Here is a 27,917-nt window from a genome sequence, read left to right as displayed (position 1 = left end):
TGGGGGGTGCGACGCGGTGCGGCAGGTCGGGGGGGGCGGTCGCGGTGCGGCGGGTCGGGGGGGGCAATCGCGGTGCGGTGGGGGCGGTGCGGGGCATTATCGGCAAGGTAATTGCCGATACCGATAATGCCCAAAATCGTGATTATCGGCCATACCGATAATCGGTCGATCCCTACTGGAAAGTACTACACAACTTCCTCTGGAGCATACAGCAGCTGATAAGTACTGGAAGGATTAAGATTTTTATATTTTTTTATATAGAAGGAATTTATAAATCTGTTTAAATTTCTGGAACCAGTGGATTTGTGAAAAAAAAAATTCCACCGGAGTACCACTTTAAAGGGGTACTCCACTGGAAAAGATTTTTTTCTTTAACCCCTTAAGGACGGACGCATTTTTGACCTCAATGACCAGGCTTTTTTACATTTTTATTCTAACATGTATCTCTTTAAATGGTAATAACTTTAGAACGCTTTTTCTGAGCAGAGCGATTCTGAGATAGTTTTTTCGTAACATATTGTACTTTATATAAGTGGTGCATTTTTGTTGATACATGCAGCATTTTTTGTGAAAAACGTCAAAATATTGTGAAAAACTGGAAAAAAAATTTTATGGTGTACACTGTGCGGTAAAAGTGATGTTATATTTATTCCGTGGGTCAGTACGATTATGGCGATACCCATTTTATATAGCTTTCTATGTTTTTCCTTTTCTGAGCAAAATTCTTTTTCTTCCATTCATTTTCCAACAGCCGTAACTTTTTTATTTTTTGCGGGATGAGCTGTACTTTTTATTGGTATCATTTTTGTGCTACGTGCTACCTTTTGATCTTTTTTATTCCGCTATTTGTACCAAAATTGGCAAATTTTGGTTTTTTTTTTAATGTTTTTTTTTTTACGGCGTTCACCGTTTGGGATAATTTACATTATAGTTTTATAGTACACGTCATTACGGACGTGGCAATACCTATTATGTATATGATTTGTGTTTTTGATCTCTTTTGGTGATAATACAGGGCTTTTATTGGGAAAGGGGCATTTTTTTATTTATTTTTTTACACTTCATACTTTTATTGAAGAGCTTTTTTATTTTTTACACTTTTTACAGGTTATAATATACAGCAATACATTTGTACTGCAGCACAGTATGACCTGATGAGCTGCACACACTACAGCCTGTGCGATCCAGCCTCCTGCGCTGCCCGCGGCAGTGCCAGACATCGCTAGGACGTATGCATACGTCCAAATGCGCTAATGTGTCGGATGCTGGGACGTATGCATACGTCCTATAGCGGGAAGGGGTTAAATAAACTAGTGATAAACTGGTGCCAGAAAGTTAAACAGATTTGTACATTTCTTCTATTAAAAAATCTTAATCCTTCCAGTACTTATCAGCTGCTGTTATGATCCACAGATAGTTGTTTTCTTTTAGAATTTCCTTTTTGTCTGACCACAGTTCTCTCTGCTGACACCTCTGTCCATTTTAGGAACTGTCCAAAGTAGGAGCAAATCCCCATAGGAAACCTATCCTGCTCTGGACAGTTCCTAAAATGGACAGAGGTGTCAGCAGAGAGCACTGTGGTCAGACAGAAAGAAAATTCTCTCCTCAGGACAGGCCATCAATATTTGATCGGCTATTTGGCGCCGCCGCTGTACACTGTGAAAAGTTGGAGGCTTGATTTCCATTTATAATTTTTATTTAATTATTTATTTTTTCAATTTTATTTATTGAAGGTGCTATTTAAAAAAAAAAAAAAAAAATTGCATGAGTTTTGTAGGAATGACCGTAACCGTATTTTGCATCTCTACATTCCTTGTGATGGCCAATTTCTTATCTTCTCGTTCTCAGGTATGTCTTGAAGACGGTGGTCCTAGGTCAGATGCTGTCTCTGTTTATATGTGGGACCGCGGTGACCAGTCAGTACCTGGCAGAGGAGTATAAGGTGGACACTCCGATGCTACAGAGCTTCATCAATTACTGCCTGTTATTTCTGGTCTACACGGTGTGGTTGGCCTTCAGATCAGGTACGTCAGTTGTCTATCATCTGCATGCTTTATGATTTTATTTTAAGGGAACATTATGGTCCTGATTTACTAAGAGTGTTGTGTAGGTTTCTTTGTGGGTTTTAATTCCCTGTAATTTATTTTCCACGATATTTACTAAGGTTTCCCTACATTTTCCACTTTCCCTACATTTTGCTTTTTTTTACATCTGCTCTGACCTGTAGGGTTTTCCTCAGCTGAAATCCACCACATTTTATGTGGAAACCTTAGTAAATATGTTGTTTTTTTTGTGAAAATGTCGGGAACACGCCCCTTTTCAGTGACCACGATGGTCACGCCCCTTTTTGGGTTTTCTTAGTACATTGGAGAGTTAGTCAGGTTCTTGCAAATTCTGGCGCAGACAGAATTTCTGGCACACAACCCGATAAAGTATGTCGGGTTTGCAATAGTAAATTAGGGCCATAATCTGTCTCGTAAAGAAACCTATATCTTAGGCTGCGTTCACACGGCCGTCTAGACCCGTTCCGTTCAAAATTAAAAACGGACAATAACAGATGCAAATGGATGTTATCCGTTTGGATCCGTTTTTGTTCCATTAATAAACCCAAAAAATATATATACCGTATTTTTCGCCGTATAAGACGCACTTTTTCTTCCCCAAAACTGGGGGGAAAAAGTCGGTGCGTCTTATACGGCGAATACACCCCTATCGCGGCGGTCCCTGCGGCCATCAACGGGCGGGACCCGCGGCTAATACAGGACATCACCGATCGTGGTGATGCCCTGTATTAACCCTTCAGACGCAGCGATCAAAGCTGACCGCCGCGTCTGAAGGGAAAGTAACACTAACCCGGCTGTTCGGGACCGCCGTGATTTCACCACGGTGGTCCCGAACAGCCCGACTGAATAGCCGGGTTAGTGCTTACAGGACACCGGGGGGGACCTTACCTGCCTCCTCTGTGTCTTCTCCGTTCAGGGATCCCCTGTATGGTCGGCGCTCTCCTTCCTCGTCATCACGTCGTCGCGTACGTGTGTCGGCGTGCGTAACGACGTGATGGCGGCGACGGAGAGCGAGGATACCCGGCCGGCAGCAGAGATGTTCCGGAGCGACAGGGACACGGCGACATCGATGGAGCGACATCCAGGGCAGCGGTGACGGGTCCGGAACGGCGGGGACAGGTGAGTATTACCTCCTATGCAGTGGTCTGCAATCTGCGGACCTCCAGATGTTGCAAAACTACAACTCCCAGCATGACCGGACAGCCAACGGCTGTCCGGGCATGCTGGGAGTTGTAGTTTTGCAACATCTGGAGGTCCGCAGGTTGAAGACCACTATTGGGTTAAAAATCTTAATTTTTTTAGATTTTGCCCCTAAAAATTGGGTGCGTCTTATACGCCGGTGCGTCCTATAGGACGAAAAATACGGTATTTTTTATTTTTTTTTTTGTTCTGAGCATGCTCAGAAGTAAAAACGGCCCAAAAAACGGATGCAAATGGATGACATTAAAGGCTCATCCTTTTTCCATAGACTTCAATGTTAAATTTACTGTATCTGTGTTTTCTTCCGTTTTTTTGGGGACGGAAGAAAAGATACTGCTTGTGCCCTTTTTTTCTGCCGTAACAAAATAAAAAAACGGAAATGAGTGCAGACGGGTGCAAAAGGATTGTAAAAAAAAAAAAAAAAAAATCCCATTGACATGAATGGGAGTTTTTTTTAAACCCTTTTGAATCCGTTTACAACCTGCAAAAGAGGAAACATAACGGGGACAGACGGCCGTGTGAATACTGACTTATTCCATACAGCTCGATTACTCCTCATATTTATACTAATCCACCATAACCTAGTGAAGGGAATAACACGGATTATCTGGTGACAGAGGGATATGAGGTAGAACGTGAAGAGTCACTTCTTGAAAGTTAAAGGATAATATAGGGGATACGTTTTTTTTTCATGATACTTATCCTTTAACCCCTTAGCACATATGGACGTTTATGAATGTCCATATGCGCATCCCCATATAATGTGCGCTCATGAGGTGAGCGTGCATCATACCCAATAGGTCCCAGTTGCTATAAGCAACTAGGACCCACGCTAATGCCATTAACGCCATTAACTCTTTAGACTGACTCGGCGATCAAAGTTGAAAGTAAAAGCATCCCGGCTGCTCAGTCGGGCTGATCGGGACCATCGCGATAAAAATCACGATGTCCAGATCAGCTAGGACGCAGCTGGAGGTCCCCCTCACCTGTCTCCTGTGCGTCAGATCGTCGATTGATTGCTCCAAGCCTGAAATCTAGGCTTGAGCAATCAACCGCCAATAACACTGATCCCTGCCATTGAATGCAATGGCATTGATCAGTGTATTGAATCAATGTACTGCATGTTATAGTCCCCTATGGGGGCTACAACATTGCAAAAAAAAAAAAAAGTTCATAAAGATCATTTAACCCTTTCCCTAATAAATCACATAAATCAATAAAAATAAACATATGTGGTATCCCCACGTGCGTAAATGTCCAAACTATAAAAATATATTGTTAATTAAACTGCACGGTCAATGGCGTACGCGCAAAAAAAAATCCAAAGTCCAAAATGGCGTATTTTTGGTCACCTTTTATACCATAAAAAAAAAGGCCGATCAAAACAAAAATGGCACCGCTAATAACTGATCAAAACAAAAATGGTACGGCTAAAAACAGATCAGGGCGCAAATAATGAGCCCCCATACCGCCCCATACGTGGAAAAATAAAAAAGTTATAGGGGTCAGAAGATGACATTTTTAAACGTATACATTTTCCTGCATGTAGTTATGATTTTTTTCAGAAGTACGACAAAATCAAACCTATATAAGTAGGGTTACGTTTTAACCGTATGGACCTACAGAATAATAAGGTGTCATTTTTACCAAAATATGCACTGCGTAGAAACGGAACCCCAAAATTTACAAAATGGCGTGTTTTCTTCCATTTTGTCGCACAATGACTTTTTTTCCGTTTCGCTGTAGATTATTCAGTAAAATGACTGACGTCAATACAAAGTAGAATTAAAATAAGCCACCATATGGATTTTTAGGTGGAAAATTGAAAGGGTTATGATTAGGGATCGACCGATTATTGGTTTGACCAATATTATCGGCCAATATTCACGATTTTGGACGTTATCGGTACCGGCAATTACCTTGCCGATAATCCGAAAATGCACAGCGCCGCACCCCCCACCACCGCACCGCCCCGGCCAGAGACCGCCTCCGCCGCTGCCCCATTGCCTCCCCTATTCCCGGTTTTATAATTACCTATTCCCGGGGTCCGCGCTATTTCTGGCTCCTGCGGCGTCCTGTGTTACGCTGTGCGCTGCGCAGCGCAATGGCGAGTGATGTCCTCAACGCGCCGTCACAGTCAGTGCGCATAATGACAGCTCAGGAGGACGCCGCAGGAGCCAGAAGAAGCGTGGACCCTGGGAACAGGTAATTATAAAACTGGGGATGGGGGAGGCAATGGGGCAGTGGCGGCGGTCTCTGGCCGGGGCGGTGTGGTGGTGATAGGACTCAGGACCCCAGGACAGGCAGGGGGAGAGAAGCGGGCAGCAGTGGTGGTCTCTGGCACCGCAAAAGCCGCTGCAGTTCATTGATTTAAAGTGCCCGCTTTAAATCAATGATCTGCAGCGGTGTCGTCGGGGGGGGAGGGGGAATTGTTGGGGGTATAAATAGCCGTTAATTTATACCGGAATATTGGTATAAGTTATCGGCTATCGGCCCTAACCTCCACGGAGTATCGGTATCGGCCCTAAAAAAAACTAGATCGGTCGATCCCTAGTTATGATTTTTAAAAGGGAAAAAAAAACAAAAACGAAAGTGCAAAAACAGAAAAACGCTCCGTCCTTAAGTGGTTTATTTGTTGGGAGAGGGACAATGGACAAAAGTTAGGATCTGAGAGCCTGTAACAGGGTCTAAATTGCGATGTCCAGATGGCTGGAGTATCTGCAAGATGGCAGGTTTTCTTGGGTGTTCCTACCAAAAGGGGTCCAAGAAGGATCAGTGGCAGCACGATGGGCCCGATAATGTGTGTTGGGAGCAAGGACTAGCTTGTCTGGTCCGATCACACAGACGAGCTACTATAGGACAAATAGAAGGAAAAGTTCCTGCTGTCTAGAATAGAAAGGTGTCAAAACACACAGGGCATCGAACCTTGCTGTATATGGCTCCGTGTAGCCTCAGACCGGTCAGAATGCTCATTCTCACTCATGTTCACTGCAGAAAGTGCCTCCAATGGGAACACGAGCCTCACACTCGCTGCTGTGGTAATATATGTTTTACTTTAAGTATATCATGTGGATGTCTGGGTGCATGTGTGTCACTTAAAGTGGTACTCTGGTGTAAAACTTTTTTTTTTTTTTTTGTGTGAATCAAATGGTGCCAGAAATGTAAACAGATTTGTAAATTATGTCTACATATTAGCTGCTGAATACTACAGAGGAAATTACTTTCTTTTTGGAACACAGTGCTCTCTGCTGACATCACGAGCACAGTGCTCTCTGCTGACATCTCTGTCCATTTTAGGAACTGTCCAGAGTAGGAGAAAATCCCCATAGCAAACATATGCTGCTCTGGACAGTTCCTAAAATGGACAGGGATGTCAGCAGAGAGCACTGTGTTCCAAAAAGAAAATAATTTCCTCTGTAGTATTCAGCAGCTAATAAGTACTGGAAGGATTATGATTTTTTAATAGAAGTAATTTACAAATCTGCTTAACTTTCTGGCAACAGTTGATTTAAGAAAAAGTTTTCCACCAGAGTACCCCTTTAAGAGATGGCACCAGAATGCACTATGGGGAGAAGGGAAGCCGGTGGGGGCAGTGTGATACACAGGGTTATTTGTACTGGATGTCATACTATACCCTTGTCTTGTCTCAGGAGTCACTGTGATGAGAAAAATGGATAGATAAATAGTCTAAGCTCTTCTTCAGCCCACTGGTGCCATTCTTCATGGGATTTTGTAAAAGTGCGATATATAAGGTGTGTCTGTACACCAGGTGGGATCTCTACCCAGAACAATTCTTCTGCGTGGAGATTCCGTAGGCAGCGGCAGAACAAGCCGGCGCTAGGGCCGACCTAATTTAGAATTCCTTACGCGGAACGTCCACCATGGAAATTCTGCAGTCTGAACGGTGCAGCAGAATCTCATCGAAAACAATGGGAGGCTGCTGCATTAGAATTTCCAAACTGAATTTTCTTTGGGAAATATGTAGGGTAAATAGGCCCTAAATAGTCTCACAGCAGCCACCACCTAATGTTCAGTAATTTTTGTAATACTAATAAAAATATATATACATTGCTTAATGTAATAACATTAGAAGAAATCCTGCACACTCTGCAACTATGTAGTTCAGTCTAAGGTGTCTTTCATGGAGATCCGGGGATAGCACTACATAGTTTCAGTGAGTGGAGGATTTCTTCTAATGTTATTACATTATTTTTGTCTTTTTGCCTTTTCTGAGCACCACTGCATTAGTGTACACATATTTTGGATTATGGATTTTGCTGGCATTTTTTTTGTATTGGGCCATGCTGTGAATTGTGCCTCCGCATGTACCTTTTCTACTATTTTTGTATATAAATTGCTTAGTTGATCAGTCAAGCTAATGCTGATTAAAGTATTATGACACAATTGTATACTGCTCAAAACAATCTATAACTGTTTAATATCTGCTTGGTTAAGGGAGTAGTCTAGTGAAAATGATCTTCATCCTGTTGTGCCCGGGCTGCAAAAAAATCCTAAAACAAACATTATCTCACCTTCCTCCGTTCCCCTGTTGCGCCGCTATAGCTCTTCAGTCCTCTGGTCCGGTCTCCTTCCTTTTGTGTGCACGGATCATCACAATGCAGTCAGCATATCGTCAGCCGCAACGATGTCCCGCCTCGGCCGGTGATAGGCTGATCGTAGTGTCATTTAAGGAACCTGTGCAGAAGGCGGGGCCCAGGCTCCTTACATGACACTGTGCTCAGCCTATCACCGGCCGAGGCGGGACATCGTTGCGGCTGACGATATGCTGACTGCAGTATGATGATCCGTGCACACAAAAGAAGGAAGGAGATCGGACCGAAGAGTTGTAACGGCGCAATGGATTAAGGGGAGTTCATTTTAGTTTTTTGCAGCCTGGGCACAACAGGATGACGATAACTTTCTCTATACTACTCCTTCAATACGACTGGTATAAAACCAATATTCAATTGATATACAGAAAAGACCAGCAATCTGTAGTTTGTTCATGCTTTAAAATGTAATGATCTGTGCATAAACATAGAGTGGTTCTATGTTCCTTATATATCTTGAATATTAATTGGGGAATATATTAAAATTTCATATAGAATGTATGGAAGATTCATTAAAGAGTACCTGTCACTAAATAGAAGACGAAATGGTGAGAACAAAAAGATAGAGGACGGCGCCTCGTGTAATTCCGTGGACTAAATGTCCTGAATGCCCTGAAGTATTGCTCACATTAAGTGACGCTTGGTTTTGTGCATTGAACCCCTGAGTAGCGGGGTGGTTGGAGAAATCCTCGGCTGCAGCCTGCATAGAAAACCAGGCACTTTTCGGAAGTCGGTGGAGGTCCAGACGATTGCAGAAAGCAAAAAACTACTGCGGTGGCGCTGCCCAGGTGGATACAAGAAGATCGGACTTGGATGGTGTGGTGAAACATATATTTTATTTATACATGAATCGGTCGTGCAAGACGCGTTTCAAGGGTAGAGCTTCCCTCTTTATCAATTGCATCTTGATAAAGGATGCAATTGATAGAGGGAAGCTCTACCCTCGAAACGCGTCTTGCACGACCAATTCATGTAGAAATAAAATGTTTCACCACACCATCCGAGTCCGAAATACTTGTATCCACCTGGGCAGCGCCACCGCAGTAATTTTTTTTTTCTTTCTTCAATCGTCTGTCACTAAATAAACTTTTCTAAACTAACTCAGGCTATACCCTAACTACTCCTAACACCCCCCTGCCCTTAATTTTTTTTAGAGCTTTAAAAAGCTCTGTATCTTACCTCTCTTCTTGTTCACATAGTGTGAGCGGCCGGCAGGAGGATGTGGGCGTTCCCCAGCTGGCGCTACATCACTGAAGGCTGCTGGGGGGGGGGGACGACTGCTTCTGCCCTCACTTCGCCGACGAGAGCAGGGGAGAAGGTGAGACCTCTCTGATCCTCATTGCCTCCAGCCATACAGCCCCGCTGTCCACTCCCATTGCCCACGGCTGTGAGCAGAGAACAGGGATCACAGCCGCAGGGACTGTCCGCTAACAGCATGGCTGACATCCGTGGCAGAATGCAGGGCTGGAGCTGTTTGGCTGTGTTTGCAGAGCCCCCCTTGTCCTCAGTGCACGGAGCCCTGCTCCCCCCTTGTCCTCAGTGCACGGAGCCCTGCTCCCCCTCAGTGCACAGAGACCCTCAGGGTATGCGAGTGAGCACAGCGCTCCCGCCTGTCTGATTGACAGCCAGCGGTCTGTGATTTCGGACTCACTGCCAGGCCGGCATGAGTCCGAAATCAATAGAAATGCTTGCGGCCACTGACTCCTAGGGAGATCCCTGGTGGACAGATTTTCAAACACAAAATACATATAAAAGAAATCAAAAATTCTTATTAAAATAAATTAGAAACCAGTTTAATATTGAATAATCTATGACATATTAATATTTTTTTAGATGAAATGTATTCTTTAAGTTTGTAAAAGATAATATAAGTTTAATAAAAGATTAATAAAGAATCCCATATTGTTCATATCAGACCTCCTGCACCTAAATAATCCTTACTCTCAGTTTTTTCGCATATTGGTCTTAAAGGAATGCGAGGAGTTCCATAATATCCTTTTTCTCTGTATTGTGATTGATTTTATATGTGTCTAGTCAATGTATAGCCAATAGCTCATACATGCTGAGATATATGTAACTTGTATAAGAAGTCATCTGACCAGTGCTATGTGGCTTTTGCCGTACTCCTGTAGGATGTATACCCGGTCTGAGGTTTTGATTCCTTTTTCAGTTTCCCTAACATGAGTGGCCATTGCCAGAAAGAGAAGTCTCCTTGGGGAGCTGAGTGAGCACGCTTAGTATTCAATCAGCTCGGCCTACGTGTGACGTTTTTCGTCCTCGTGGTTGAATTGTTGACCTTGAATTTCATTTGGCTGGATTCACAGTAGTTGTGAAAAGCGTAAAACATACATGATGTGATACAGAGCACTCATCCAATCACTTCAGATTCCGGGATACTTCCGAATTCTGTCCTCTTCAGGTGCCGGTGGGAAGGTGGTAACAGGGAGTTCAGACGCTGGCCACGGACAGTATCACGCCGCTCGGTGCTTCGTTCGGCCTGACTAAGTGCCAAGTGGCGTGATGCGGTCCGTGGCCACAGTCTGAACTCCCCTGTTACCACCGCCTCCCCGCTGGCACCCGAAGAGGACAGCATTTGGAAGTATACTGGAACCGGAAGGAATTGGGTGATTGCTCCGTATCAGATTCTGTACATTTTATAGTTCTAATGGACTTTATTTCTACGTGAGCACCACTATGGTTCCTATTGCGGGTACACAAGTGCATCCCAGGTGCTTCGAGGTTGCTATTGGTGCAGGTGAAGCTACAGTGCCGGTGCCTTTGTCTTTGGATTGTTGGTTTAATTCAGTTGTCAAAAGTGGTTTGTGACAAGAGATTTTAGAAGGGTTTTGTTACACTTTGATGCTGGCGCTTGTGTTGAATTTGATCATTGGGGCTTTCCCTGGTCCCTTCTTCAGTAGATTTTGATTTAAATAAGTACAGATACACCTTTTTATTTTACTGTGAGTGCCCCCTTTTACTTTTGGAAACAAGAAAAAGCTGAAATGCCACAATGGACGCACACCCAATACACAATATGATGCAAAAGTACAAGTTTATTAACACAATATGCAAATATCCAAAAAGACACAGTAAAAACATTAAAAAAGGGCTACAAAGAGCCACACTACAATGGTGGGACCTGTGAAGATCACCACTGGACGTGGGTGAAACAAGTAAGGGCCCCCATAACCTGACCAATGGCTGTGGCCCAAACAATGAAAAGATACACCAAGGTAATGCAAACACCAAAACATAATAATAACAGAATGAATTGTAATGAGTCAAATGTATAATAAACAATACAGTGCTGCAAAAAAAGTTAAGGTGTATAAAGGTAGATGGAACAAAGAATAATGTGCTGTGCAAAGAATCGCCACAATATACAGGCCACAGACGGAGGAAGGAAGGGGAGATAACCCGATTAACCCATGTCCACAGGAACAAAACCCCACGCGTTCCGTCACCGAATGTGACTTCCTCAGGGGTGTCATGTCCAGTGGTGATCTTCACAGGTCCCACTGTTGTAGAGTGGCTCTATGTAGCCCTTTTTAAATGTTTTTACTGTGTCTTTTTGGATATTTGCATATTGTGTTAATAAACTTGTACTTTTGCATCATATTGTGTATTGGGTGTGTGTTCATTGTGGCATTTCAGCTTTTTCTTGTTTCAAATTGTGTGTTCTCTATGCCGGATAGCACCCCATTTTAACTTGATTTGTATTTTGCTTGAGCCCCCCCTTTGCTTTTTTTCCCTTTTTTACTTTGGCTATAAGTCCTTTCAGCAAATAACTGGAAGAAATAAGCATGTGAAACCAACCTTAGGTTATGTTTACACAGGGTGGATACGCAGTGCTTTCACCAAAACCAGAAAAACTATGTATTTAAAGTGTCCCTTGCATAGTAAAAAAAAAAAAAAGAAAAATCTCAAGTTCTGATCAGACTGGGTCTCTGTACTTAGATTACCAATCCCCACCCCTATGGCTGTATTCTATGTGTATGGGGTTGTGCAGTGAAGTTGGACGGAGATCGCTGCGAGTTGGGGGGTGAAGTGTGTTATGGAACATATTTCCCTGCTTGTTCTAATGATCAGTGAGGGTCTGAGCACTAAGACCCATATTGATCAAAGCTTCTGACATGTACACTTTGCAGAAATTTTGGTGTGGAAAAACTGCAGATTACTTGATACATCTTTGCTGAAATCTTTAGTGTGTCTACCCTTTAGTGTTTGAACGTACCCTTAGAGTAGACTAGCCCAGGGTTGGTTAATGTCAGCCCTGTTGACGCTATACTCAACTTAGATGGGGGCAAATGCTACGGCTATTAGCGGCGGCCCCCAGCTACTGAAATCAGGTGGGGGCCGCTGGGTTATGGAGCGGGCTCGAGTCAGTAGCCTGCACCCTGAGCGTTGCTGGGTCGTCTGTCCGGCTCTGCTAGCCCAAAGCATGTCCCAGTGTTGGGCGATATATATATTACACACAGTGGGGCAAAAAGTATCAAGTGTCAGCCACCAATTGTGCAAGTTCTCCCAGTTGAAAAGATGAGGCCTGTAATTTTCATCATAGGTTTACCTCAACTATGAGAGACTGAATGAGAAAAAAAAAAATCCATAAAATCACTTGATTTTTAAAGAATTTATTTGCAAATTAGGGTGGAAAATAAGAATTTGGTCAATAACAAAAGTTCATCTAAAAAAAAAATATATATATATATATTATTATTACATTTGCTTATTATTGCAGCTCTTCCATGCTTTCTGGACCTTGAATTCACCTTTTACTTGATTGTTATCTCTGTGTCTTGGAGACATCTTCAGATCACTTTACCCCTATCAAGGTCCTGCATTTCTAAACAAGAGTTACCCAGATGTACAGAGTTCTCCGATAGACCGATGTGAAAAGTAAAATGAGTGGAAAGATAAGACCAGGGATGTCTGAACATTTGTGGTCTTTGTTACAGGACAGAATGGACTGTTACATATTTTGAGGAATAAGTGGTGGAAGTATCTGCTGTTGGCTATCGTTGATGTCGAAGCAAACTATTCTATCGTGAAGGCTTATCAGTTCACAACCATCACTAGTGTCCAGGTAATAACAAATAGTCTAATTGTCTCTTTCTCTGCTCCATGTCCTTCAGTATCATAATAGCAGTGCAATGGGGTGAAGTTGTCCATTTTGAAGGGTGGTATGTGGCTTAGTGATTAGCACTTGACTTTGCAGCACTGGGGCCTTGGGTATGAATATACATTTTTATTTTATTTTTTTCATTTTGTGAAATATTGTTTTGTTCATCTTTCTTTCAGCTTCTGGACTGTGTTGGGATCCCTGTTCTGATGGTTCTTTCTTGGTTTATTCTTCACTCGAGATACAGACTGATCCATTATATTGCTGTTGCGGTCTGTCTGTTGGGTGTTGGGACCATGGTCGGTGCAGACGTGCTGTCCGGAAGAGAAGAAGGCAGAGGTTTGCTACATGATAAAACATTGGTTGTTATGGGCTCTATAGACCTGTTTGGAAAATGGGTTTTTGGTTGTTAAAGAAAACTGAAAAGCAGTTTAACATAAGTTGAAAAGTAGGGATTTTACCATTGCTTGACACCCAAAAAACTATTGACATTTTTTTCCTCAAGCCTTATTTCTACACAACAAATTACATTTTTCTTATGCTTATTTCTGTTGTCATTGCATGGATGTGGAAATCCTATTGCCCGACGCCCGGGACATGAACTTAGGGCCGGTGTGAGGTGCAGAATGAACGCAGTTCTGCACCTCACACCAGACCTCTAATTTTAAGGCTTACTCAAGCCCGCTCCATACTCGGCGGCCCCTAGCTGATTGCTTTAGCTGGGGCCTGCCGCGGTTGGCTATTAACCCTTTAGATTGCCGATGTCAGTTTTTAAGGCGGCGATCTAAAGGGACCTTTTAACCATCCCTGGTGGTCTAGTGGGGTGTATCGTCCCCCCGCAGGGCAATCACGGCAGGGCGATCCACTGTGGAGGTAGCCGGAGGGCTTACCTCTCATCTCATTGCCGCCACGGATCTGAATTTGATTGAGAATTTGATGAAGCTAATGCGACCAATAGTAAACTATATGTCAGAATAGAAGGAGGTGCTGTATTGATGTGAGGGATAACTGGATGTTGCTGTGTATCACTGAGTACAGGACTGCCTGAAGAAAATCTGTCACACAGAAAACCGCTATTAAACCACTGGCACTATTAGATAAAATGGAAAAAAAAAAAATATATATATATATATATATATTAGGGATGTAAGAAAAAATCGATTCTCGCGATAATCGCGATTTTTCATTTGCCGATACAGAATCGATTCAAAATATTTTTGAATCGATTCTTTTAGGGATGTGGAATTTTTAATAAAACGCACTTTATCTTACCTGCCAACGAGCCCGCGGAGCTCCGGTACATGTGTTCGGTCCTCGGGCTGTATTCTTCTTACTTCCTGTTAGTCCGGCACGTCACATGGAGCTTCAGCCTATCACCAGCCGCAGAGATGTCCCGCCTCCGCTGGTGATAGGCTGAAGCTCCATGTGACGTGCCGGACTAACAGGAAGTAAGAAGAATACAGCCCGGGGACCGAACACCTGTACCGGAGCTCCGCGGGCTCGTTGGCAGGTAAGATAAAGTGCGTTTTATTTTATTTTGCAGCCCGGACGGGATAACATGAGAAAAGTGAGCACCGGAGTACTAGATCGCCGCTGTCAAAGCTGACAGCGGAGTCTATTGGGAACTATGAGTGCTCCCAGGTGGGCGATATATCGCGATGTATCGTCACCTAGACGGTATCGCGATATATCGCGATATATCGAATCGCCACACTGGTATCGCGATTCGAATCGAATCGCCAAATTCTTGGCGATTCACACCCCTAATATATATACAGATTATGCTTCTTTTTTCTGACAAATTTAGTAGTTTACGAAGCCCAACCAAATGAGCACAGATCAACGGAGATCTTTCTTCAATGATCTATATGAGGAATCTAATTAATCCTTCTTAATCACCCCCCCCCCCCCCTTTCCCATTTTTCATAAACAAAAACCATGTTAACATGATAAAAATAAACATGTTTGGAATTAGCGCATGCGCGATTGTCCAAACTATTTAAATTTGTCCTTAAATGTCCTGTACAATCAATGGCATTCACATAAAAAAAAATACCAAACTTAGAATTGTGTCTTTTCATAACAGAAAAAATGAAGTAAAAACGATCAAAAAGTCTGATCAATACCAAAATGGTACCGATACAAACAGCAGATTACGGCGCAAAAAATTAGCTCTCATACAGCTCAGTGTACGGAAAAATGTAAATGTTATAGAGGTCACAAAATGTTTAGAATTTTTTAAAAATTAGTAAAACATGACAGAAACTAAAATCTGGTATTGCTGTAATCAGGCTGACCTAAAGTATCAAAATATTATGCAAGTTTGACCACAAGGTGAATGGCGTAAAAAAATAAAATAAACTGGGAATTTGCAAAATTCTTTTTTTGTTTTTTTTTGTTTCGGAGCATATGTTCTAGAAAAATAAAAGGTGTCATTACAAAGTGTCAGTCCCCCAATAAACAAGCCCTCAAATGGGTCTGTAGATGGAAAACTAAGAGTTATGGCTATTATAGGTTGAGGAGGAAAAAACAAAAGTGCAAAAACTAAATAAACTAATAAAGATCTTATTTACATGCTATTTTGGTTAAAATTATTTTGTGTACCAGGACAAGTGGATTGTCATGAGTGACAAGTAGATTGTGCTATTTTTTTTTTTTTCTTTTAATCTCCACACCCCTGCATTGATAAATGCCAGAAGCAAATTTGCTACAATGGCCCAGATTTATTAATCCGTCAGACAAAAATTGGCTGGCTTTGCCCATAGCAACGAATCATGGCTCAGCTTTTAAATCTTAACTAGCTGTGATTGGTTTCTATGGGTAAAACCAGATAGATTTTGTCTGAGTCAGCGGGGAAGATTTATTAAAACCTGTCTGGAAGAAAAGTTGCTGCGTTGCCCATAGCAACCAATCCGATAATGTGAATAGAGGTGTAGGAAGGCACCAAATGCTAGTATGAATCTCAGGGGTTAATATAGAAAGTCAAACGGATGTAGCTCAACGAGACCAAAACATATGAAGAAAAGCCTGGGCGGTGGTGCTAGGATATAAACGAAAAATAGAATAGTATACAACGTGTGTAAAGGAATAAGGCGTATGCGCACTCACCGCCGGGTTAGGCTGTCGGAGCGCCTATATGGAGAGTCACACCGGACCGTAGATGCAGAGACGTTGCAGCGCTCAGAGGCTATAACCGGTTATTTCGCGCTTCGTCCGGCCTTCGAGGCCGGACGAAGCGCGAATGCGCGAAATAACCAGTTATAGCCTCTGAGCGCTGCAACGTCTCTGCATCTACGGTCCGGTGTGACTCTCCATATAGGCGCTCCGACAGCCTGACCCGGCGGTGAGTGTGGATATGCTTTATTCCTTCTTTACACACAACCAATCAGATCGCTTCTTTCAGTTTTCAGAGGCCTTTTCAAAAATGAAAGAAGTGATCTGATTGGTTACTATGGGCAACTCAGCAACTTGGACAGATTTTAATAAATCTTCCCCAGTGTCTTTTTTTCTTTTCTTTGGCTCCTTAATTTTTAAATCTAGTTACATACATACAAGTTTCCTTTTGAATTCTTCTCATTTGCATCCAATCTGTAATGCAAATCTTAACCACAGATCATGTGAACCTGGCCCTATTCTTTGTCACTACTGACATGTAAACCTGATGAACCTGTCCATGCTTGTCTTGCTGCCATTATCTGAATCTGTATATATTTATACACAGAATAAATTTGGCACTTGGAGTCAATACAACCTGGCATACAGGACGTTCAGTGAATGGGTGTCGGGGCAGGTGGCCGCCCGTGCCCAATGTAGAGATCATAAACAGCAGACTTGGGGGTCTATTCACATGAAGAATTTCCGCTTGCAGAATTCCCCCTCAAATTAAAGCCCATAGGGGGAGATTTATCCCAACCTGTCCAGAGGAAAAGTTGCTGAGTTGCCCATAGAAACCAATCAGATCGCTGCTTTCATTTTTGAAAAGGCCTCTGAAAAATGAAAGAAGCGATCTGATTGGTTGTTATGGGCAACAGGTTTTGATAAATCTCCCCCATAGACTTCTATGGGATTCCGCACTCCCATTCACACGTCTAAATTTCCGCTTGTGGAATTCCCCAAGTGGAAATTCAGAAGTGTAAATGGGAGTGCGGAATCCCATAGAAGTCTATGGGCTTTAATTTGAGGTGGAATTCCGCAAGCGGAAATTCTGCCGTGTGAATAGACCCTTATGATATCCGCAACGTAAGTATGAATGATGAGGCAGAAGATCTGATGAAACTGTTCTGGCATATATTGTGCAACTCCAGGAAAGATCCCAGAGTCCATTGTCTCCATGAAGCTAATGCGGCCAATAGTAAACTATATGTCAGAATAGAAGGAGGTGCTGTATTGATGTGGGGGATAACTGGATGTTGCTGTGTATCACTGCATACAGGACTGCCTGAAGAAAATCTGTCACACACAAAACCGCTATTAAACCACTGGCACTATTAGATAAAATGCACACAAAAAAAGTACAGATTATGCTACTTTTTTTCTGACAAATGTAGTAGTTTAAGAGTAGGGTCACACATAAGGGATCTGCAGTGTGTCTTATTCCCGACCCTATAGTGAGCCCCCTGGCTGAGCCTGTGTTTCCGCTTGTAGCACAATCCGCTGCTGCGAACACACACACAAGGATCTGCGTGACTGTAGTAAACTGCTCTCGCATGCGCAGTTTACTCTCAGGCTTCGCGGCCGCTCACTGCCTAGCTCACTAGCATAGGAGCGGCCGCCATTTCTGTGAGTAAACTGCGCATGCGAGCGCAGTTTACTACAGTCACGCAGATCCTTGTGTGTGTGCTCGTGCAGATTGCTGAGACAAGCAGAAACACAGGCAGATCAGTCATCGGCGGATCCGCCAAGTGTGACCCTACCCTTATGTTCCATTCCAGTGTCATGGAGGCCACATCGCCTCTCAGCATGAAATCAACTCCCCCCCCCCCCCCCCCACACCTCCCCCCTTCTCTTTGACAGACAGGCCAGGCATAGCTTACAATGCTGGTCATATCCCATGCATGCGCTGTACTTGTACATCTCGAAGCGTTAAGTGTCTATGAAGTGAGAGCAGGAGCAGTGCTCACTACACAGGCGGTGAGTTAAGGCTACTATTGGTAGCCAGGCACTCACTGCTAATGATGTACAGTGTGGATTCCATCATTAACCCTTTAGACTAGTGTTTCCCAACCAGGGTGCCTCCAGATGTTGCAAAACTACAACTCGCAGCATGCCCGGACAGCCAAAGGCTGTCCGGGCATGATGGGAGTTGTAGTTTTGCAACACCTGGAGGCACCCTGGTTGGGAAACACTGCTTTAGACGTTGTAATCAATGAAGATCGTGGCATGTAACGTCTAAAAGAAGAAAATACAGGTGCCGGGGGTATGGTGGTGCGGCACGATCGCTGGGGTCCAAAGAGTTAAAATGGCGATGGAGGTACCCTTACCCTACTCCTGCCGCCAGATCGTCACACCAATATAGTGTTGATCACACTGTACAATGCCATGCAACAAGAATAGCATTGTATAGTGAATGCAATCCAATGATGGCATATCAACGTCCACTATGGGGACCTGAAAAGTGTCAAACAAATAGGCGTTAGAAAAGGACAAATTTTTTTTTTTTGGTAGCAAGATAATCTAAAAGCTATATAAATTGGGTGTCGTATTAATCACATTGACTCACAGAATAAAGAACACATCATTTTTACCATAAAGGGAACTGCGTAGAAACAAACACACCCCAAAGGACGCAACATTGTGTCCCCTCCCCCCCCCCCCACACACACACACACACACACACACACACACACACACACACAAAATAAAAATAATGAAAGTGTGCCTCTGAAAAGGTGAGGAGGAAAAATTGAAAATTGTCTGTCTTCTCAAGGCTGCAGTGGGTTGCGTTTGATGGAAATACGGTTAGGCACTATATAATAATGGAAGTATAGTTGTTCATTGTATAATGAACTTTCTTGTTTATATTCAATAACTGTTGCATCTGACAGCTGAGAGTTTGCTACAATTATAGCAAATCCAGACAATCCTTTTTATTTCCATTCAATGACTGCAAGCAGAATCTTAAAAATGGTTAAAAAAAAAAAAAAATTACTGTAATTGGAAAACCCCAGTAAATGCCATTTAATATACAGTGGTCCTGTAATAGCTATGGCCATATTTCCTTAGGGCTTATTCACACTACTGAATCTCCGTTCGAAAGTATGCAGTTTCCATAGACTGCAATGCATTTCTGAATGCATTCTGCTAATAGACTGAATATGTAAATTTTTTTCAGCAGAATCTGGGGTCTGAATTTCGGTGGTAGATCATCCGCCACGGTTAATCCGTTGTGGTGCAGCAGAATCTATTTGAAAACAATGGGAGGCTGCTGCACCATATTTTCTGTAGTGGAAAATACGTAGGGTTAATGGGCCCTTCCTGAAATGTTTGTTCTCTTTCCAGCCAGTGACATGCTGATCGGTGATGCTCTGGTAATCCTGGGTGCCTGCTTGTACGCCATCTCCAATGTCTCTGAAGAATATATAGTGAAGAACCTGACCCGTGAGGAGTTCCTGGGGATGCTGGGCCTCTTTGGCACTTTTGCCAGTGGTATACAACTGTAAGGGCCTGTGTGTGTATACATATATATGTATATAATGTTCATAGTCTATTCCTTTATCTGTGACTGTTACATATTTAGCCTTTTGACGCTATTTTAGGTTATGGGGCAGATTATAAAAGACTCTTGTTGTCCTTAGCAACCAATCACGGCACAGCTTTCACTTTTCAAAAGCATAATATTAAATGAAAGCTGCAATGGGCAACAAGGGAAAGACTTTTTTTAGCCCCTATTGGAAACATTTGTCACACCTTGGGCAAAGGAACTGTGAGGCAGGTGCCCATAGCAACTGATGAGATTCCCAGTTTCATTTTTATTATATTTTTTAAAATGGCCCCTGAAAACATGAAAGCTGTAATCTGGTCGGTTGCTAGGGGCAATTGCTCTCCTGTTCCTTTGCACAAGACGTGATAAATCTCCTGCAGAGTGTTCTAGAGAAAGCTGAGTGACAACTAGTGCCAGAGACAAGAGAATAAGGCGGGAATAAAGAATAAGGCGGGAATCAAGGCCTAAATGGGCCTACCGTATATACTCGAGTATAAGCCGACCCGAATATAAGCCGAGGCCCCTAATTTCACCCCCAAAAAAACAGGAAAAGTTATTGACTCGACTATAAGCCTAGGGTGGGAAATACATCATCCCCCCCCCTTCATCATCACCGCCTGTCAATCCCTTCATCAATGGTTTTCAACCTGCAGACTTCGGCTCTCCGGGCATGCTGGGAGTTGTAGTTTTGAAACCTCTGGAGGTACGCAGGTTGAAGACCACTGCGGCCTTCGTCATCATCCAGCCCCCCCCCCCTTTAGTTTTCTACTCGCCCCCCCTTGGTGGGAAGGAAGGGTGAGCTGGTCCAGGCCATCTATGCTGCAGGTACCGTCCGGTGGGGAGGGTTAGTTGTTCCAGGCTGTCCATTTTCACCGGGGGGGCCTGCCCCAGACTAGTGACATTGCCTTGACGACGTCGCACAGGGACGTTCATGCGTAGGCTGCGAATGAACGTCGCTAGTCCGGGGCAGGCCCGGAGCGCGCAGAAGAGGGCCCCCCGGGGAAAATGGACAGCTTGGAATGACAGATGGCCCGGACCAGCTCACCCTTCCTTCCCACTGAGGGGAGGTAAGTAGAAAACTAAAGGCGGAGGGGCTGGATGATGACAAAGGCCGCAGTGGTCTTCAACCTGCGGACCTCCAGAGGTTTCAAAACTACAACTCCCAGCATGCCCGGACAGCCGATGGGAGTTGTAGTTTTGCAACATCTGGAGGTCCGCAGGTTGAAGCCCACTGAAAGGGATTGACAGGCGGAGAGTTCACTCGAGTATAAGCCGAGGGGGCGTTTTCAGCACGAAAAATCGTGCTGAAAAACTCGGAGTATATACTGTATATATTTGCAAAACTGCCGCAATGTGTGCAACTTTAACCAGCGTATATGACTTTCTGTGGCTGCGAATCCAGTGGGAGTTTTTCTGGCCATGGTTTCCTAGGTGCATAAGAGTGCTCCACATTAGCTCCAATTTGTGCGTAAACCCCAGTCTGCACAATAATAAATGACCCCCTTGGTGTTTTTTCTACAAAATAAAAAAGAAAACTTGGTACATCACGTAGTGCTGAGGACAAGGGTTAGTAGGAAAATGTGAAACACCAGACCCAATGGCTTATTCACCCCCCCCCCCCCCCCTCACCCTTTTGTGGTGTTTTTAGGCTTGGGGGCTAATTCTCCAAAGTCACAAAAAATCTATGGGAGAAAAGAAAAGGCAGGGGGAAAAAAGTGTTTGTGTAATATTGGCGTTGTTCCTGGCATGTTTTATTTTGTGTTCTCTGTAAATGTCTGATATGTCCTTCTCCCTTCTATTTTAAAGGATGGCTGTAGAATATCATGCTATCGGCAACATTGTGTGGGACTGGAAAGTCGGTAAGTACTGCGCTCACTGCCTTACGTTTATTATTAATAATATTATATATGATATATTCACACCAAAGCATTAGGGCTGCCTACTTCTTACCTATACTGTATTATCACCAAAGGGGTTGTCCCATGTGGTGGTGCTGGCGATAATCTGGTCGTGGTAGGTCCAGCAGGCAATCCGTTGATAATTCTGGAGTATTCATGAAAAGTGGTGTAGGCGCAAGTCTTTTTACTCCAGTAATTCATGTGGTGGAAACTGTGTACCTGCACCAAACTTGTCACATGGTGCAGGTCATGTGATGAATCGGGTGCTGATCACATTTCTTACATCAGTACTTATAATGCTGTCCACGCTTAGTTTGTATGCTGTTTTTTATTTGGTGGTGATTTGCGCCCTTTTGGGTGCTATGCGCCAAAGTACGCAACTTTTTCAAAAAGTTGCAGTTTCATAAATCCTTGATCACTGCAAGCGAAAAGTTGCCAAAATAGAGTGCCAAAATATTGTGATAAGTTTACCCAGGAAAACCTGAGTAAAAGGCTTCATAAATACCCCCATCATGTTTTGATTCTTCCATCAGGCAAAATGCCAAAAATGGGATATGTACATACAGCCCAATATGTTGCAGATGGGAAATTTCGAAAAATGCTAAATGTTCCAATTTTTCAAGACCTCTTGGAATTTTTTACTTAGATGATGAAAGTATCGACAAAAATTTACCACTATGTTAAAGTAGAATATGTCACGAAAAAACATTATCTGAATCAAATTAATAAGTAACAGCATCCCAGAGTTATTAATGCTTAAAGTGACAGTGGTCAGATGTGCAAAACATTCTCTGGTCCTTAAGGGGTTAACGGCTGTTATCAGGGATTAATGGACGTTATTTCGGCCAAAAAAGTGGAAATAAGAAAAAAAAAACGGACCAAATGGATGAAAACCAAACAGTTTTTTTTTTTTTTTTTAGTGTAAAAGTTCAAAGAAAAAACTAAGCGTACATAAAGCCACACGGTGTATTCACACATAGCAGATCAGGTGTGGAAAAAGCAACAGAAAAACAATGTGTGGTTTTACATGGTTTTGTCCGGTAACTGACCACAAAGTAAACCATACAACCACTTACTACATTACAAAACATATGTGCACTTTCTCTGTCGCTTCATTGGGGGACACAGACCATGGGTATACACTCTCTTGCCACTAGGAGGCTGACACTAAGGAACAAAAAGGTCGTCTCCTCCTCGGCAGGCTATACCAAACGGTTCTTATCTGCCGACACTATTCTATGTTTCTATACCCGCCCACTGACAATGAGCTAATCCGTTTTAGCTTAGTGTCAGTAGGAGGCAGACACAGGTCTGGAGCTCTTCTTTTTTGTTTTGTTTTTATCTAGGTAGGGAGGCAGGAATACTATCCATGGCTCCTCAGCCTCCCCTGTCTACCCACACAAGCGACATGGAGCATGACACTAACCTATCTGTTTCATTGCCTCTTGGTCGCCACCGGCCAGCACCTGGCGGCGTGTCTTGGGTCTGTGCCCCCTTCTCACCTTGCCCTTGGCCTGGTTGATGCAGTGGGGCCAAAAGCTGGGGCTGAAGTCTACTAGCCAAGTATGGCTTCAGTGCAGATGTGGGTATGTGCGGAAATGTGGGTATGTGAGTATGTCCCAGATCTCCTAGAGCCCCTTCTGGTGCTCCTGACCGTTGGTCTCTCTCCCCGACAACTAGCCTTCGGTCAGGGGTGCCTTCCTCCAGGTCACCCTCATACCGTTCTCTCTCTCCAGGCGAACTCCCAGAATCTGACTTTGACCATGCCTCTGATGTGGATGAACCTTCCAGGATTTCTGATGTGGTGGACAGCCTCATTGTCGCTATTAAGGACACCTTCCATCTGCAGGACACGGTAGCCACGGACTCTGTTCCTGAGGTCTCCTTCCGCTGCTCTCATCAACCTACAAAGGTGCTCAGCTCCCATGCTGAATTTGACTATCTACTAGACGCGGCTTGGAAACATCCGGAGAAGCATTTCCATACCCCTAAAAGTTTGCTAACCCTCTTCCAGTTCCTGCAGGATCGAGTCTCTAAGTGGACCTCCTCTCCTACTGTGGACCCTCCGGTGTCCCGGCTGTCCAACACCACCACCCTCTCTCTCAAGGAACCGTCTGACAGGCGCATTAAAGGGGTACTCCGGTGCTTAAACATCTTATCCCCTATCCAAAGGATAGGGGATAAGATGCCTGATCGCAGGAGTCCCGCAGCTGGGGACACCCAGGATCATGCACGCGGCACCCCGTTTGTAATCAGTGCCCGGAGCGTGTTCGCTCCGGGACTGATTACCGGCGACCGCAGGGCCGGCGGCGTGTGACGTCACGCCTCCACCCCCGTGTGACGTCACGCTCCGCCCCTCAATGCAAGCTATCACGCCCCCTCCCGTAGGCTTGCATTGAGGGGCAGAGCGTGACGTCACACGGGGGCGGAGGCGTGACGTCACACGCCGCCGGCCCTGCGGTCGCCGGTAATCGGACCCGGAGCGAACACGCTCTGGGCACTGATTTCAAACGGGGTGCCGCGTGCATGATCCCGGGGGTCCCCAGCTGCGGGACTCCCACGATCAGGCATCTTATCCCCTATCCTTTGGATAGGGGATAAGATGTCTAAGCACCGGAGTACCCCTTTAAGGGCCTCTCCAAATCCGCCTTTGAGGTGTTAGGTGCCGCCCTCCTGCCAATCTTTGCATCTACTTGGGTCACAAAGGCACTTTCTTCTTGGGCTTCTCAGCTGAGTCAGGACATTGTGTCTGGGACTCCTTGGCTGATTTGGCCACCATATCACCTCTGCTGGGGATTTTCTCTGCAAAGCTCTCCGGCAGTGGCCAAATGCTTTGCCTCTGCTTCCGCTAATTTGATTCGGGTTTTACTCTAACCTCTTAATCGTTCCCAAGAAAGGAGGGTCTGTTTGTCCCATCCTCGACCTCAAATGTCGCTATCGTCATCTCTGCTTGAGACCCTTTTGGATGGAGTTCCTGAGGTCAGTCATTGCCTCCATGGAATCGTGCCCATTTATCCGCCTCATCAGTGGTTTCTCCACTACGCTGCTTCCAAGGGACATTTCCAGTTCGTGGCCCTCCCTTTTGTGCTTGCCACTGCTTCTCATGTGTTCACAAGGGTCTTGGCGGCAGTTGTGGTGGTCCTGAATTCCAGGGGGTGACCGTCCTCCCTTATTTGGACACCCTTCTGGTCAAGGCACCCTATAGCGCGCAGAATTGGTAGTCTTCAGATCACCCCCCACACTCTGTCTTGCTTTGGCTGGATTGTCAACATCGCCAAGTCCTCCTTGGTTCCGTCCCAATCCCTGGAGTTCCTCTGGCTCATGTTAAATACAGCCTCTGCCACGGTGTCTCTGCCCGAGGACAAGCGTCTTGTTCTGAGGGCAGGGGGCAGGACTCTCCGCCACTCTCGTCCAGTCTCCCTCCGTTTTTGCATGCAGCTGCTGGGGAGGATGGTGGCGGCCATACAAGGGGTTCCATTTGCACAGTTTCACTGCTGTCCCCTTCAGTTAGCCATACTGGCTCTTTGGGATCGGTCTTCCCTGTCTCTCCACCGCAGGGTCCTTATCTCCTCGTGGGTTCGCTGCTCCCTCCTATGGTGGCTCCGGTCTCCCCTCATTCTTCTTGGGCGTTCCTTCCTGACGGTCCACTGGCAGGTCCTGATGACCGATGCCATCCTGATCAATGGGTGGGGATTTTTTTGGACACGATAGTCCATGACCTTTGGTCCCCCATCTGAGGCCTGTCTCCCGGTCAACATTCTGGAGCTCCGGGCCATCTTCCTCTGTCTTCTCCACAGGAAGCCTCTCCTTCGCAAACTTCTGGTCCAGATTCAGACAAACAGCACCACGATGCAGGGCGGGACCCGCAGTGCGGCGGCGATGGTAGAGGTGGCCAGGATTCTCTCCTGAGCCGAACATTATGTACCCATTCTGTCGGCAGTCCACATTTCAAGCGTAGACAATTGGGAGGCGGATTTTTTCAGCTGCACCTTCACAGATCTCGGGGAGTGGGCCCTCCACCCCGAGGTGTTCACTGACATTTGCAGACTCTGGGGGACCCCGGACGTCTACCTCATGGCGTGCCGGTTAAACTGACAAGTTCCCAGTTTCGTCATCAGATCCAGGGATTCTCTCGCCGTGGCAGCAGACGCGTTGGTGGTTCCGTGGGGGAGCTTCTCTCTTCCCTACCTGTTCCCTCTTCTTCCCGGCATCCTACGCAAGATCAAGGCAGGGAAGGGCGTGCAGGTCTTTCGGGACTGGCCTCGGCACGCATGGTATGCGGAGGTGGTGAACCTTGTCGTGGATGCTCCCAAGCGCCTTCCAGACTGCCAGGATCTTCTTTACCTGGATTCTCTTCTTCTTCGTTTGACGGCATGTTCTTGATTTCACGGTCTTGAGGGCTCATAGGTTCTCATGTTAGGTTGTTCGTACCATGATCTGTGCTTGTATAAGCCATCTTCTTCCCACACCTACTATCGCACCTGGCGGCTTTATTTTTGTTGGTGTGAGGATCGTAGCCTTCCTCCCATGCGTTTCTCTCTTCCAGCTCTCCTGGCCTTCCTTCAGTCCGGCCTGGAGTCCCGCTTGGCGCTGGGTTCCATTAAGGGTCAGGTGTCGGCCCTGTCTCTTCTTTTCCAGAGGCCTTTTGCCTCTAATTCTCACTTCCGTATTTTCCTTCAGGGGGTGGCTCACATGGCTTCTCCATACCGTTCTCCCACCTCAGCTTGGGACCTCAATCTGGTCTTAGGGGCGTTGCAGGATTCTCCCTTTGAGCCCCTCCTGGGAGGTTCCCCTTCTCTCCTAGAAGGTGGCCTTCTTGGTCGCTATCACCTCTATTCGGCGCATGTAGGAGCTTGCGGTGCTCTCTCTTGCTGCCATCCTTTCTCTGTCCAGTCCCCTCTTTCCTTCCAAAGGTGGTTTCCTCCTTCCACCTTAAGGAAGACATTGTCCTTCTGTCCTTTTTGTGGAGCTCCTTCTCACTCCCGGAAGTGGTCTCTTCACCGTATGGACGTGGTGGATGCCGTTCGCATGTACCTCTCTGTTGCCTCATCCTTCCATAAATCGGATTCACTTTTTGTCATCCTGGAGGGTAGGCGTCAGGGTCTTCAGGCCTCTAAGGTGGCCATCTTTCGAAGAGTCCCCCTTCCGGGTTACGGCTCACTCTACCGTTCCGTGGGTTCCTCCTTTTGAGGGCCGTAATCAGGGTCAGGCCCTCCATGTGTGTAAGGCCCTCCATGTGTGTAAGGCCACTATGTGGTCTTCTTACACATGTTCTCCCATTTCTTCTTACACATGTTCTCCCATTGCGGCGGACACGGCGCTCGGCCGCAAGGTGCTGCAGGCGGCGGTGGCTCAGCCTTCCGACTGATCGTGTTCCCTTTCTTCTTCCACCCCCCCCCCCCGCCCTAGGGACTTCTTTGGGACATCCCATGGTCTGTCCCACCCAATGAAGCGCCAGAGAAAAGTAGATTTTTTATTACTGATCGTAGAATTAGTCTTAATTGGGGGACACAGCTCCCTCCCATTTCTGGTGTTTTTTTTCCAGGGTGGTTGTTGTTGCCTGTTGGCGGGGTTCTTCTGTTTCCATTTTGTTCGGGGTCCTTCAGACTTTGTTCTGGTTCCTCTTACTGCTTTGTAGTGCTGGGCGGTATACCGGTTCGAACCGAATACCGAATTTTTCCTGCACGACATGAATTTTTCCCTTATAGCAATACCGGTTTCCCCCGCCCCTTCGAATTAATGAATTATCAGCCGCAGCAGGAACTAATCATATGTGACCCGCGGGCACTGTTCTGCTTCTCTCTCCCCCCAATGAATTATCAGCGCTACGCTGTCCCCCACATCAGGGAACTAATCATATGTCACCTGCGAGCTCTGCTTCTCCCCCCCCCCCCCCCCCCCCCCCGCAAAGCAAATAATTATCAGCCACTGTGCTGTACTGTACTATCCTGTGCCCGGGCTGCAAAAATAAACTTTAACTCACCTTCCGAAGTTCCTCGGTCAGTGATAGGCTGAGCCCACTGTCATGTAAGGAGCCGTCTGGCTTCTTACATGACAATGCGCTCAGCCTATCACCGGCCGATGCGGGACATCACTGCGGCCGGCAATAGGCTGACGGCTCTGTGACATTCCCATCCCCAGGACCCAGAGGCTGGTAACGGGGAATGTCGGAAGGTGAGTTAGTTTATTTTGTTTTTGCAGCCCGGGCACAGGATAGTACAGTGCAGCGGCTAATAATTATTTGGGGGGAGGGAGAGAAGCAGCGCTCGCGGGTGAAATATGATTAGTTCCCCGATGTGGGGGACAGCACATCGCTGGGCTGATAAA

At 45.3% G+C, this 27,917-nt stretch overlaps 2 protein-coding genes across 3 annotated transcripts in view; both read left to right on the top strand.

Annotated features, from left to right (window-relative positions):
* Window positions 1–27,917, top strand: part of SLC35F2 (solute carrier family 35 member F2) — a 48,156-nt gene that overhangs the window by 17,064 nt on the left and 3,175 nt on the right. For both annotated transcript variants that reach the window (XM_056561627.1, XM_056561626.1), the window contains exons 2-6: window positions 1,849–2,024; window positions 12,829–12,956; window positions 13,172–13,331; window positions 19,491–19,647; window positions 21,499–21,551. In XM_056561627.1, coding sequence (XP_056417602.1) covers window positions 1,849–2,024; window positions 12,829–12,956; window positions 13,172–13,331; window positions 19,491–19,647; window positions 21,499–21,551 — 674 coding nt within the window. The remainder of the gene's footprint in view (window positions 1–1,848; window positions 2,025–12,828; window positions 12,957–13,171; window positions 13,332–19,490; window positions 19,648–21,498; window positions 21,552–27,917) is intronic.
* Window positions 20,739–27,917, top strand: part of LOC130358413 (sarcolipin-like) — a 161,404-nt gene continuing 154,225 nt past the window's right edge. The window contains exon 1 of the mRNA XM_056561637.1: window positions 20,739–20,759. The gene's annotated coding sequence lies outside the window, so the exon portion shown is untranslated. The remainder of the gene's footprint in view (window positions 20,760–27,917) is intronic.

Source organism: Hyla sarda, chromosome 2, assembly GCF_029499605.1.
Source record: "Hyla sarda isolate aHylSar1 chromosome 2, aHylSar1.hap1, whole genome shotgun sequence".
Lineage (NCBI taxonomy): Eukaryota > Metazoa > Chordata > Amphibia > Anura > Hylidae > Hyla > Hyla sarda.
The sequence above is the reverse complement of the archived record's forward strand: the minus strand, read 5'-3'. Positions and strand labels throughout refer to the sequence as shown.